Raw genomic sequence first — 15,289 nt, forward strand, 5'->3', positions numbered from 1 at the left:
CACCTGGGCCCTTTGTTTGCTACAACTGCGTTAGATGCTGCTGAACGGATGCAGTTTGCTGGTGTAGGACTGCAACAGACCAAAGGCTGTGTTAGCATCAATAGGGCACAGTTCTTTAGGAGCTTAGCAAATAACCTGCGAAAAAGGATGACAATGTCTAATGCATCAAATGTTTCTAGATGCACAACCACAAACAATGATGAAATAGAATACAAAGAGTTAGTACATAGAATGAAACTCCTACAACCAGTTTATTGGCCAGATCCAGTAGACATCTTATACGGTGAGGGAGAATTACAAAACCTTTGTAGCAGGTTGCATGTATTTGATACCAGGCAGTACATCCTTGGTTTCAGAGAGTACAAACAAAATAAAAATTGCATCTCTGTAAGCCTGAAACCATTAATGCACATTATAAACACCTTTTGTACCTCAACTGCTGAATGTGAACGGGGCTTTAGTGTAATGAATGATGTGCTCACACCACTGCGGAACAGAATATCAATCAATCGTCTGTCTTCTACAATGTTCATAAATATCGTGGGGCCACCTGTCATAGAATTTAAACCTGAATTTTATGTTCAGAAATGGTTAGAAAAAGGGAGGAGAAGTGCAGATGAAAGAAACTGCATGGCTCGGAGACAAATGGCTTATGATTCCACTTATAAGCGTATTTGGAATATTCTGTGATTGGAAACATGTCCCACATTGTAAATGAATTAAATATAAACAACTTAAATATTAAACCTCAAATAAACATGTTTATTGATTCTTTGAATTAAATAACGTTATAAGCTGTAACTGGTCAGTGAAATGCCAAACGTTCAAAAATTGGTATGTTTTGCTATTTCTAGCCACACCTCCGACTCCGCCCACTAATCCAATCCTTGGGTTATTCCCGACCCCTGAGTCTCCGCCCACAGTTCCCCTACTTTTTCCCCCCCACTTCGACCACTGGTTCAGCCATTGCAAACAGCGCATTAACAATGGCAAAACATGTAATAGTTGAGTTGAACTCGCTTGTTCCGCGCTAATCAAGCGTAATGCAAATCCATTTAACCGGAGAAAAGCAACAAAGAGATACTTTCATTAGGCCGATTCCTCATGCTGAAAAAGTAATAGAAAAACAACCGAAATCAATGTTTTAACTGTAAATTGTTTTGTTCTGGATTGTCGGCTGATCACTGAACTGCAGTAAAAATGCCTTGCTCTGCAAGGCACAGATAGAGCACAACTTGCAAAACAGCAGCTCTGTTTGGCTAAATATAGCATCATGTTGTCGTTTTACTTTGTAAAAACATTTTTTATATTGTCTAAGAATTGATATGTTTTAAGTACAGTCAGTAATAATCCATGCTTTCTATATTTGTGCATGTAACTGAAATATTTCTGGATGTGGAGGTTTGTGGGCAGTGTGAACTAAACTGCCTTTTCTTTGGTTCTATTTCAGGTAGTGACAGAGAGTGAGACTACACCGGTGGAGTCATGCTTCACACAGCCTTGTCATGCTGGCAGCCATGTCTGGGTTTGGCTGTGGTGCTGGTCTGCATGGCCTCAGCCCTGGGCTGCCCAGCCCGCTGTGAGTGCTCTGCCCAGAACAAGTCGGTCAGCTGCCACCGCAGGCGACTCCTCTCCATCCCCGAAGGCATCCCCATAGAGACCAGAATCCTGGACCTCAGCAAGAACCGTCTAAAAAGTGTGAACCCAGATGACTTCACTGCCTACCCGCTGCTGGAGGACATTGACCTAAGTGACAATATCATTGCCAATGTAGAGCCTGGGGCCTTCACCAGCCTTTTCAACCTGCGCTCTCTGCGGTTGAAAAAGAATCGTCTGAAGCTAGTGCCCCTTGGGGTGTTCACTGGCCTGTCGAACTTAACTAGACTTGATATCAGCGAAAATAAAATAGTGATTTTGCTGGACTTTATGTTTCAGGATCTGCACAATTTGAAGTCTCTTGAAGTTGGGGATAATGAACTTGTCTACATATCCCACAGGGCATTTAGTGGGCTACTTAGCTTGGAACAGCTCACTTTGGAAAAGTGCAACCTCACAGCAGTACCGACAGATGCCCTCTCACACCTTCACAACCTCATCAGCTTGCAGCTCAAATATCTCAACATCAATTCTTCACCTACAATGGCCTTCAAGAGATTGTTCCGTCTGAAGAATCTAGAAATCGATTACTGGCCCTTGCTGGATATGATGCCAGCTAACAGTCTCCATGGGCTCAACCTCACATCGCTCTCAATTACCAATACCAACTTGTCTGCCATACCGTATCGTGCATTGAAAAACCTGGTCTATCTTACCCATCTTAACCTCTCTTACAATCCCATCAGCACTATTGATTCAGGCATGTTGGAGGATTTGGTGCGTCTTCAGGAGCTGCATATTGTGGGTGCCCAGCTGCATACCATTGAGCCGCATGCCTTCCAAGGACTCCGGTTCCTGCGTGTTCTTAATGTGTCCCAAAACAAGTTAGAGACATTAGAAGAAATTGTGTTCTATGCTCCCAAAGCTTTGGAAACTCTCTGCATAGATGACAACCCACTGGCCTGCGACTGTCGCCTTCTTTGGATGTTTAAAAGGCATCCCCAGTTGTATTTTGGAGGCCAGCAACCAATGTGTGCCGGACCAGACAACGTCAAGGAACGCTCTTTTAAAGAGTTCCATACCACAGTCCTCTCCTTTTACTTTACCTGCAAAAAGCCCAAGATTCGGGACCGGGAGACGCAGCAGCTTCAAGTGGATGAAGGTCAACCTGTTAAACTGGTCTGTAATGCTGATGGAGACCCACCACCAGTCATCTCTTGGTTGACCCCTGGAAGACGAATGGTTTCTGCCAAGTCAAATGAAAGGGCCACTGTCTCTGCAGATGGCTCGCTGGAAATAGGATCTGCCCAAGTTCAAGATAGTGGAACCTATGTTTGCATCGCCAGCAATGCCGCTGGCAATGACAGCTTCACAGCCTCCCTCAGTGTGAAAGGATCTCCTTCAGATGGGTATATGTATGATAACAGAACCCCAATGTCTATGACAGAGGCCAATGAGACCAATTCCAATGCAACCAATACAAACATGACATTCTCCCTGGACCTTAAGACCATATTGGTGTCTACGGCAATGGGTTGTTTCACGTTCCTGGGTGTGGTCTTATTCTGTTTCCTCCTCCTTTTTGTATGGAGCAGAGGAAAAGGCAAACATAAAAACAACATTGACCTAGAGTATGTACCCCGCAAAAACAATGGTGCTGTAGTGGAAGCAGATGTGGTCTCTAGCGCCCCCCGGAGGTTCAATATGAAAATGATTTAGCAGGCAGCCACAAACAACGCTTAGTCCTACGGCATTGTGTCGGAGTGGTGAACCAACTTTGGCCCTCTAAAGCGCCACAGTGGAGGCAGCTGTCATTGTGTCAAATGCAGTTTTTGACACAGAAGACTATCTTGGTTGTACAGTGGAGCCCTCACAACTCAGGGCTGGTATGCTGAGGCCTTTCGCAGAGTTGGTTTCCTAATTGTTTGCATTGCAAATATTGGCATTCTGGGGATCTCAGTAAGACTCTTGGCTCAAGTTCATGGACAATTGTGCACCATTTTCTACCACAACTTAAGGAGGAAAAACAAACCTACAGTGTAGGATTTACTATAAAAAAGAAGCGTTTGTCTAAAACATATTCAAAAGTGAAATTTGTATCTATAGAAATCATTTCTTTAAGCCACGCATCATAAGCTTCTTGTTGGCTCCAGACTCCGAAAAATTGGTATAGCTTTTCTTTTCTTTTTGTTAACATACACAGTGAACATTTAAAGCAATACGGATGAGAAGTTGTGCTTTAGTGATCCACTGATTCTAACCCCGGTGTGATGTCAATCACCACTCAAAAACACAAACGACTGAAAATGAGAACATCCCCCACTATCCGTATGGCTGAAATAGGATACCCAAAAACTAACGTTTAAGGCAAAGATGCTTTGACTCTATTAACTACTGTTAATGTTAATAAAGGCATATGCCTAGTTTTGATACAGAACGGAATTATTTTTTTATATGTGATATCACCCTGGACCAGTTTACTGTAATAAACTCCTTGGTTTCATCCGTCAGATTCCAATCTAATAGACCTTGGCCGACACTAGCAATCTATGGATACTTTTATGAAATTGAAATGTGTATGTCATAACTGGGTTTCATTTTACATCATCCACTCAGCAATGTTAATGTGAAATGTAGATTAAAGAGAATGATCATTTGATGATGACCTTGAATCCTCAGCAGAGAACATGACACCCTATCATTTAAGGAAGCACGTTTTAGAATGTGAATCTACTCTTACTGTTGGTGAGAATTGGATACCTCTCTGATGCCAGCGTCCTGAGTTAACCATGCATATTAGGTGAACGCTGCAATTAATGTAAAATTTCCAAACACAGCGGATGCCAGTCGGCCTTTAAACTGCCAATTCCACTGAACTTTTAGCCGCTGTTAAATTTCCATGTTTCACAGTTCTGAATGATGTGCAGACCAAAAACAAAAATCGCATCACATGCGTGTCCCCCAATCTCGGTCCATATGTTCTTTGTATTTTTTTCTTCCACGGTTGAAGGGGGTGGGAAAAAATGTTTTTTTGATATATCCTTACTGTGTATGTGTTTGTTGATTATTTAGTCTGCTCCTGTTTATGTTTTTAAAGGGTTTCATCAAAGGGCTCAGAGTAACGATCATGCTGTTGACCCATGGTTGCGTGCAGACCCACATATCTGTCCAGCTTTATCAAGTGTTCCATTGATGCACCATGTAGGGTCCACCAATCAACGACCTCCATGCTCCAACCAGAGCTGAAGCCCCAAGTCCTTCTCATACAATGTTCTGTTTTAAGTTGATGGTGACAAGGAGTTCATGAGATTCTGGGAAAACTCATGGGATGTGGACCATTTTTTCAAACGTGGCATTTGTTCAACTAACAAGGAATAAATACGAGGGTTCTACAACGAGTTGTGCTTTGTGGTCTTCCTACACCTAACCCAATTTTTCCTTCCATATCTTGCATCAATTTTGAATGGCAGAAATAAAGCAAGATGTAGTTTTGTGATATTGATTGGTTAAATGTGTATTAAAAAGAGCGGGCACTCAGGCTTCACAAGATGGCAGCAGGTACAATGTTACATGCAAAGATGGCAGAGCGGACAGTCAAGGACATTTCCGTGTAGTTGCCCTAGCAACTCGTCATGAAGGATTGATTAGTCAAGTGATGAAGGGTATATGGGATAAAGTACCATTATAAGGATAGGGCAAGTCACTGAGTAGTTCCCTGACCATGTAGGAGAACAAGGCAAAGACCGAGTTCCTTTATAAGGTCACAGAACTCAAAGGTGACTTGCAAGAGCCTTATAATACACAGTAGGGGTCACTTTATTACTTATACCACACGGTCACATCATCACCCTTCCACCCAAATTGCATACATCCTTGCTGTTTTGCTCTTTCATATGAAGAGATAGGATGTTTGCAAACATGAACAGTGAATGTAGAATCTGTTGCATGAAATTAAACGTACCAAAAAGCAGTTAGATATTTGCTGCAAAAGATATTAAAATCTGTTTAAATCAAGTCAGTTAAAAAAAAACACTACGGAGAAACATACATAGAGATTATCTCTTTCCTATAGTTAAATTACCTAAAGCATGCAAAAAATAAACATGTTGCAAAACATATCTCCTTTCTGCTGATCACTGTTCATCTAGAAAAACAGAGCAGAAAATGGAAGAGCCAGGTTTTGTTTTTCCACAGTTTAACTGCTGTTAGAAATGGGGTTTCTTGTTGGCTACGGTTTGCACCCAATCCAGGTAGAACCCACCACTCTAGTCAGGGTAAGGGAGTTACACACCAAAGATAACCTCTGCTCACTCCCTGGTAGCTTAACAGAGCAGTCAGGCTTATCCCAGAGGCAATGTGTAAAGCATTTGCAAAACACATACACTCACCAGTGACACAAGAAATACATCACAAAAGAGACTCCACACAATATTATATAAACATTTCTCATCTATTGTATTTAACACATAGGCCAAACCACATAAATCACATTGCCTACTAGGTAATTGTCATACCATCACAGTTAGTGCAATAAAGTAAAGACTTATATGTTGCATATGTCATAAAAACACCATCCCTAGTGAATCCAGAAATAATGCTCATCATCCTAACAATGAGAGGCAAAAACGACATACATTAGAACACATTAGGGCATGAAATGCAGGTTATATCATACATAAATCATGGTTGCTTGGCATACAATGCAAGTCCTGACAATGTGAAGAAGCACAACCTACATCACAACATCAAGGGCATAAATATGAAGCAGTCAGGTTAGAGGCAAACACATGAATCATAACAAATCACCAGAATACCAGAAACAGGGTGCAGCTCTCTTGCACTCCTGTTAATCACTTTATGGTCATTTCCATACACGGCGGAGAGCACAGAAGCCTCTGTGCACTTACTGCTAGGGATACATTAGTTTCAGTTTCCCTAAATGAAGTGGGGGCCTTGGTCAAGGTTCCACCCTGTACTGAAGAATCAAGGGACAGGTGTATCCACAGGTAAATTTTACCAAGAAGGGGAGGAATCCACACACTGCAATTAGCACCTGGGAGACCTCACTGGGTCCCCCACATTAAAAGCAATGTCCTGCAGTTGCCCACGAACATGCGGTGCAGCTGCCATCACTGGGCAGTTAGACTGCAAAAAGGTCCTCCAAGAAAAGGGCCCCAAATGTTGCAAACCCGGAGCCCCTTGTGGCCGCCGGGTTGCATCCTTTTTGTCAGAAACGGGAGCGCCGCCCGATCTACCAGGGCCTGACTCACCCCCTGTCCTACAGAAAGGCGGGCGGTCTCCACATTCCTGGGGACCTGCTTTTCCTCCAGACCTGAGGTGGCGGCAACTTCTCTCCCCGGAGCTGTTGTTGCCGGCAGTGAAGGGCGGGTGCGGCCTCCCTTGCTGGGCCCTGTCTACAGCAAAACGACAGCGGAGCTTCTCCGTATTTTCTCGGGGAGCTCCCTTTGCTGCCGTCGCATCCCTCTCTCCTGCTGGGGATGTGGCTGCCAAGAACCAGGAATAAAAGCGCTCACCAGTCTCTAAGTTTTCAAAGATACAGGGCAGGCCACCAAGCTCTGGGCGATCACTGGGGGCACCTAGCAGAGCTGTAGGCAGCAGTCATGCACACAGTGTCCTTCTTAGAAGGTCAGCACAGCAAAGCAAAGTCCCATGGCAGTTCCTCCACACAGCATAACTGTTCCTCCTGGCAATATGCATTCTGTAGAGCCAGCCGTGTCTGTTTACAAGCCCACGCAGTGTCCAAAATCATGGGGTCAGAGCCCCTGTACTTATACTCATAATGTCTTTGATGTGAAGGTAACTTCAATGCAAACTTTAGAAGTGCATAATGCCCCCATTCAATCCCCATCCCTGGCTCCAGACACACTACAGGGGGCCGGAGACAGCATTGTGAGAGGACAGGCAAAGCCCTATTAAGGTGCAGGTGACTACCTCTCCCACCACTCTTTCTCAGGAAGACCCATCAGGACATGCGGGGCACACCTCAGCTCCCTTTGTGACTGTTTAGAGTGAGTGCACAAAACAGGCACCTGTCAGTCTAAACCAGATGTTGATTAGAGTCAGGTTTCAGAGCACAAAGCGTCATAAGCAGACAGAAATGCCCACTTTCTAAAAGTGGCATTTCTAAAATTGTAATGAACAATCCACTTTCACTGATAAGCAGGATTTATCACCACTGTTCCAAACATGGCAATGCTACTTCATCCAGATTAGAAATTACCACAGAACCAGACATTAGGTAATTTCCAATGCAAACCTATGAGAGGAGCATCACAGCTATGAGAAATCAAATAGGCTGTTTGTCACTACCAGGATATGCCACACAACAAAGGCAAATGTCCTACCTTTTACCCACACAGCACCCTGTCCATAGGGCTAACTAGGGCCTATCTTAGGCATGACCTATATGTAGTAAAAGGGGAGTTCCAGAATTGGCAAGTAACTTGAAATGCCAAGTCACTGGGGCAGTAAACTTTGCGTGCAGGCCCTGCAGTGGGAGAGGCCTGAGACAGGTTTGAAAGGCTACTTCTGTGGGCGGCACAAGCAGTGCTGCAGGCCCACAAGTAGCATTAAAATTACAGGCCCTTGGTATATAGGATACCACTGTACAAGAGGCTTAAATTAAATATGCCAAACAGGTGTAGAACGATCTTCCCAAGTTCACTGGAGAGAGCACATGCACTTTAACACTGATTGGCAGTGCCCAGAGTCCTAACGCCAACAAAAAAGTTTGGGAACAACCCTGCACAAACGGCCAGGTCGAACAACTGCACTTTTAATTATGCTACTTGTCCTGTCTTTCACTCTAGCAGCTGGATCTGTCAGCAGGCATTGTGATGTCAGAGTGTAATAAGTCTTTACAGTTGAGCATCTATGTCATTTCTTTATTACACGCAATTAAGTTGTCTACAGTAGGGAATTTAGAGGCTTTTATACAGGGATTGCATGAGCCCATGAGGGTCAGTTTCACTTGCTTGATTATGTCACATAAAGCCCTCGCTACGCCATTGAAACAGGGTAGCGCTGATGGAATGGGGTACAATTGGGCAAACGATCAGGGATATTGTTGTTGTGGCATACAAACTGTTCACCACTAGAGAAAAAAACTTAAAGTGACAAATACAAAGGTTGTCTCACTGTTAAAGCTTTATTTTCCTTTTTCTCACATATAGCAGACTGTAGGGGGCCTCCCGTCCCTATGTGTGTGAGGATGAGGTCAAAGGAACTGAAAAAATGCCGACCTGTGCTTCCTTGAATGAAAATAGGCTGGGGGTGTTCCCTGTAACTGCAAAAGCTTTGGGAAATAGCCAAAACAAAGCCCTCTTAAGGGGAAAGATTAATGGTACCATTAGTAGAAAGCATTGTTAATTAATTAACAATACTATCTGGAGTATATCCTAAAGGAGAAATAAATTAGTTACTTATAAGAACCATTTATGTGTTCAAAAATATTTTTTTTAAAGGTAATCACTAATATTGATATTTTATTGACATTGAAACAAAAGAAGCAAAAGTAAAGAACACATTTTTAAATAAAAGAGATCTATAGGTCCAAGAGTTATTTCTGCAAGTCCTTGTATCATATTAACATGTCTATGCTCTCAGTTAGAGTTGATTTGAATGGAGAAGGTACATTTCATCATATAGATCTGTGGGCAGGGTAACTCCTAAATTCTTACACTCTAAAAAGAATTCTGAAACATACACCTGAATGAGTCAGAGACAGTGTTGAACCTCAATTTCATGAGGCAATGTATCCCTGAAATAAGGCACCCCACAGCATATCAAAATATGTCAATTAAGTAAGGACAGACTCAATAAATGAGTTCTAGGGTTATATATCAACATTTAGAAAGATTTATTGCAAAAATTCATAAATACAGTACATAAATTGTGAGATGCACTAAGTCGTTGCAATGAAGGCTCTTAGCATTAGGGAAATACAGAGAACTTACAAAATAAGAAATTATTCTAAGTGACAATAAGGAGGAATAATCATTAAGAAATCAGACGGCATCCCTAGTAGTATCGGAAAGGTCTCTGGCTCACCCCCAAATGTAAGGGTTTGTATAGAAAATCTTTTCATAAGACAAAACGAAAACTGCAAATTCTGCATGGTGTCTGCAAAATAAATACAATTTGGACAAATCAGAGCATAGAAAATTAGAATGTCACAGTACCTTGACATTAAAGCACTATTCCACTACATGAATATTGGTTTTGTCCACTCAATTCTAATGTCATCTGTAAATGACAGAAAAATCTATTTGCAAAAAAAAAAAAAAAGAGAAGTATTGTGAATGAACGCAGTATAGTGAGCAGATGGAAAAGACCTTGAGTGGTTGCAACATTACTGAGCCAATGTTGGAAACTTTTTTTCGAGAAAATGATGGAAACATCAACGGAAATAAACAAACATGACTTTAGTTGGTTGTATAAAGCTGAAATAATAAACAGTGAATGCGCAGGGTGAGTTATCTATTTTGAACAAGATGGCATTGAGGCCTAAGGCCTAGTTAGCATTAGCCAGGAAATGGCACTTTAATAGGTTACAGCAAAATAGTTTCAAAGGCAATAGCAATCGACAATTATTATTAGAAATAATAATTCAGATAATGTGAAGGAGAGAAACAGAACAGTTGCACAAATCAACATAACAATTGCAGGGGTTAGTATAATGCTAAACAAACCCTCTCCCAAACTATCAATCTATTCACCAACCTTACTAAAACCCATTCCTATCTCACTACCCAGGAACCTACTGTTTCCCACATGTCATACTTGTCTAAAGCTTGGACTTCACGAGAATTATTAGTTTAAATAAAACATAGGCATTAATACCTCTACTAATATCTGGGATGAAGGTACAACACTCACCTTCAAAATCCTGCAAACATCACCTTCGCTTGAACTAAGGATATCAAGCGCTAAGTGATTTGCATAACCATCACACATATAGCAATAAACCTTGTACTTATTTGTGTTAGCACACCAGCTATATCAATAGTGAGCCGACCCACAAGCGTAGATAATCTTCTAATTTTCACATCATTCATAGACACACAAGTAGATGGAATTGTAGCTCCTAATATGTCTATTACTTACTGCTCAAAAACACGTTTCACTCGCTTCAAACCAACCGCATCATTGATCACATTCACATGACAGACTCCAGGAAATACTAAAGCCAAATAGCAGGAACCCACCCAATTATGAAGGAGGGTGAAATAAGCAGTCTTACCACAGACGTAATACAAACTCTATTGATCTAACTCCTGTAAGTTGATTTCATACCATATACAATTAACCCTTTCTCTGAAAGCTCCATTCTAAACCTTCATGCAAGTTTGAAAGTCTAAAAACCACTTCAGCCTTAATCTGTTCTCAGATTTTCTTCCCCTCCCCCCAGTCTCTAGAAACGTTTCATTCTACTCGCATTAGATTTTTTTTAAAACTGCCCTTTTTCTTTACTCAAACTACACACATATTCCCTTTCAGTTTGTTCAGTTTTAGGGTTAGTTTGTGCAACTGTATTCAAATATTTACTATAGGTTACCCTATACCCAGCATTGTTGGAAACAGGAGGGACCTCCAGTGAAGAGTTGAAACACGACAAGTATGGTGACAAAAACTCTTGCTTATTAAATATACTAACAAAAACATTACACGACAAGCTATATGAAATAGATACGTAGCCCCTTCACCTGCAGAAGGCAGATAAGTACACACCATAAAGTTCTTGACTGGCATAATATTGACATATTCATCCAATATATTTGCATATATATTTTCCTTAAACTCATTAACTAAATATTTACTATGTGTCAGTGTATGTTAAATTTCATTATGTACTGTAGTCAATTCAGCTTGTGTAGAAACATATCCAATGGGAGAAGTTAGATACAACAAAAGGACAACTAAATCTATTTGTTTCACCATTAGTGAAAACATACTAACAACTTTACAGCATTGGCTATATGCCATTCCATTGAGATAAAAAAAAAGAATAAATGTTCTCCTTTTCTTTCTTTTTTAAACAGAAATCAAAAACAAAATCAAACCTCTAAATCACTGTTTAGTCAGTTTATAAACTCAGAATATTTATTTCTTCATCTGGTTTCTTTCTTGAAATGTTCAAATCTTTTTTTATTTAAAATGTTATCATGATTTGCAAAATTCCATGATGGAGCATTGTCAACGAGGAACATGCATCAGTTTATTAAGTTATAATCTGACTCTTCTTCCATTTTCTCAGGTACAGATACAAGATACGCCCATTCAGGTGAAGCATACATTCTGTTTAGGATTCTCTTTCTTGTTGGTCTTTTGGCAATAGGTGATTCACTCTTACTATTTTCTTAATCAATTTCAGTTACTTCTGGTTCTGCTCTAATTGACTCTGATCTTTAATTCTCCCAGGGGCATATTTACTAGGATGGCGATAAATAAACGCAAAGCGCGCTTAGCTCTTGTTTATTTATCACCCTCTATCGCAGGAATTTATCGCCCTGGTAACGCTTTATTAACAACGCGTTACTCCAGGGCGATAATATTCCAGGGAAATGGGCCAACATCGCTGGAAAACCAGCGATGTTTCACCCAAAACAGAGATAGCCTTGGTGATACGACCCTGTGGTCGTATCACCATAATCCACCTCCCATGTTAGCTATGCCTTAGTCAGGAATTTAACAGACGTTAAATTCCTGCGTTAAGGCATAGTTAACGGGATTTAAAATATCGCTACCCCTCGTTGATGATATCACGAAGCTGGGGTAGCGATATTTTCCCTTAGTGTTTTGTTAGGCACGCCTCCTTTGCATCTCATTAGAGATGCAAATCGAGGCGTGAACAAAACGGGAGCTGAATCAAGGAAACACGCGCTAGCATGTCCTTGCAAATAATGCAATATAATTATCGCAGCTTTTCACCCGAAAACAGACGCTAAAGCGGCGATAATTATATCTTCAGCCCTTGATGAAATGCCCCCCAGTGTCTTTTCGTGCAAGTTCTATTCACCCCTGTTGCAGAACAAGCATAGCAAAATGTATTATACGCTTACTCTCCTTACTATTCTACCCGTACTGGGCCTTTTATGATTAGACAATCTGCAGCATTTCCATTTACCACAGAGGCAATGATCCTCTGCTGAATCTTTCTCAGCAGATAGGGGGATGGAAATTAGTGTGGCCAAAACACCACATTAGCCATCCAAAGAGGACCCTTAATAGACAGCTAACTCACAAATTTGAGATCAGATTTGGGTACACCACTCTTAGGACCATGCTGTGGAAATAAAGAATTGCAACCCAACCTCCTGAAGAAGTTAAGTTGGACTAAAATTATGCAGACCAAAAGACCTGCAACAGCAACACAGATCAAAAGAAGTAATACTTGATATTCTGACACAGAGCTCGCTGATTCTCCCTACAATGCATTTAAATCATTACTATAAATAGCACGGTTTAAATGGAAGAAACAACAAGACTCAATAATAGACTCAGACAGATATTAGATTAATTTGGTTATTGTATTAAAGATTCAAAATCCATAGCAATAAGCAATCTTTTGAGAATTTAATTTAGGAATATCACAGCTTGCATTAAGGCGCCAAACATTTTGGCAAGGCTTTATCGGATGGTTATCGTAAACATCAGTTTACAGAGTTACAGAGTCCAACTACCATTAAAGGCAGAAGGATAGTTCATTTGTGTAACAGCTCAAATCCTACAAAGAAGGGGAAAGGTTCAGATTTAAGGTCCATTAGGGTGAGTCCGTTAGCACAGAACAACATAAATAAAGGGAAAAGAATATGAAATGGTTCGGAAAAGGTTTCAATCCATCAGCTACCGACTGTAGCCTCAGCAAAGCGGTCCAAAAATGAGAGGATAGTTTTTATTAATCACCAAATAGCGATCAGTATAGTATTATAGTATTCAGGTCTCAGAATAGGAAAAATCAGAATGGCAGTGCCCCTACTTTGGGGTGTCTTTTATAAAGTCTCTAACAAAGTTCCAGGGATGTAGCATCACATCACCAACAAAATACCGTCATATGCTCAGATTCACTTAATTTAATCTAGAACACTTGCAGCAGTAAGATTCTTTCCCATGCTAGTCATGAGAAACGGACGATTTGAAAATCCACATAGGCCTAACATTGGTGAAGAATTACAAAGTATCAGTCTATAGCAATAGCTGAAATTGTATTCCCACAGAAATAACTCAATGTAAACATTGAAGAAACTTTTAGGAATGTCGAACGTTACACATATATTGATCAAATATAGCAATATTTCACTAGTTGGAAAAGGACCATTGTATTAGGTCAGGGAAAGGTCAACATAAGAGAAAAAGCAATTTTGAAAGACCCTTTAAGTTTTCATTAGACATTTTTAATGAAATAAACTCTAAATTAATATCAAATATAATGCAATAAAATCAATTCAAATAATGAATATTGTAGAACTTTCACAAAACGTCATTACATGGAAATAGTTAATGTTAGAAATAACCTACTATCACACATTTTCTCAATATTCATACATGTGTAATTTTCCCTAAATTCAAGCTACAAAATTAGTTTTTAACTTTTCATAAAATATAGAATCTCTAGTAATATTATGAGAAATTTCAAGACCGTAACTAGTTTCTACATGCTTTTGCACCATCTTTTCTAAATGGTGCGTTCTAATAAATTGCAATAGAAACACTAGGCTACTTTATTAATAGCAATCTTTCCATCAGTAAATGTAATAAACAACATGTTTATAAGAAATTAATTTGTGTGTCTCATTTATATGTATTATTATTACATTGTATCTTTTCTTCATCTTGCATTTTAAAGCACGCTTTTATGGTGCTTCTACTACACTTGTCTCAGTTTCATGTGCCACTGTGTCTAACGTGTGCAAAGTGTACTTTCAGCTTTTTGTGTCTTTTATCAGTAATTGCGTCATATACTATGAATTTAAAAATCTTGCGTCATCACTCCCTTACGAGACCCGACCCTTGTATCTTCACTTGTAGTTACTGCTGAGTTGGTTCAGAGACTATTTCTTGCTGCTGCTAGTGACTCTGTAATAGTTTTCCACTCTGATTCTCAAACTGGCGCTGGTATAGCAATTTCAGCAACTTTTACTTCTCCACCTCTCCTCCCTCTGAAGCCACATTGCAAACTTGAATTTTCCTCTGTGCATCAGCGGTTGTTGTAACCACTTCTTCATCTGTCATCTTCACTCTTCTCGTATGAGCTGTGTGGATCCACTGTGGGATTTCAGCAAAATTCACAGCAGTTTTTGTCACAAGCACAACTTGATATGGTTATGTCAAAAGAGGCGTCAAGACAACTTTTGCAGACATGCTTTTTTCACCAGGATCCAGTCTCCTGATACCGAGTTTATTTTGTCGAAGCTGTTGCCAAATTCACCTGATGAGGGACAGATTTCAACACATCCGCCTGAACTTTGCAGTAATCTAATATAATATCATGAGTAATTGACACACATTGCAGAAGGTATGTATGCTATACTCATGGCTCTGCCCATTAACACTTCATGGGGTGAGAGTCCACTCTTTGTGGTCCGGGATGTTTTTAATGCTCAATAGTAAAATAGCACACTTTAGCCAGTTTGTTTTTCTATGCTCCCATTCATCTTTTCTACAATAACAGATT

The 15,289-nt window shown here is 40.4% G+C and overlaps 2 protein-coding genes across 4 annotated transcripts in view; one reads left to right on the forward strand and one right to left on the reverse strand.

Moving 5' to 3' along the window:
- Positions 1–4,985, forward strand: part of LINGO2 (leucine rich repeat and Ig domain containing 2) — a 3,888,832-nt gene extending 3,883,847 nt beyond the window's left edge. For all 3 annotated transcript variants that reach the window (XM_085641323.1, XM_085641324.1, XM_085641325.1), the window contains one exon: positions 1,451–4,985. In XM_085641323.1, coding sequence (XP_085497449.1) covers positions 1,486–3,315 — 1,830 coding nt within the window. In that variant the 5' untranslated portion in view covers positions 1,451–1,485 and the 3' untranslated portion in view covers positions 3,316–4,985. The remainder of the gene's footprint in view (positions 1–1,450) is intronic.
- Positions 1–15,289, reverse strand: part of LOC146862148 (uncharacterized) — a 750,218-nt gene that overhangs the window by 264,661 nt on the left and 470,268 nt on the right. The gene's annotated exons all lie outside the window — the stretch shown is intronic.

The sequence above is a fragment of the Triturus cristatus genome, chromosome 2_2 (genome assembly GCF_964204655.1).
Source record: "Triturus cristatus chromosome 2_2, aTriCri1.1, whole genome shotgun sequence".
Classification (NCBI taxonomy): Eukaryota; Metazoa; Chordata; class Amphibia; order Caudata; family Salamandridae; genus Triturus; species Triturus cristatus.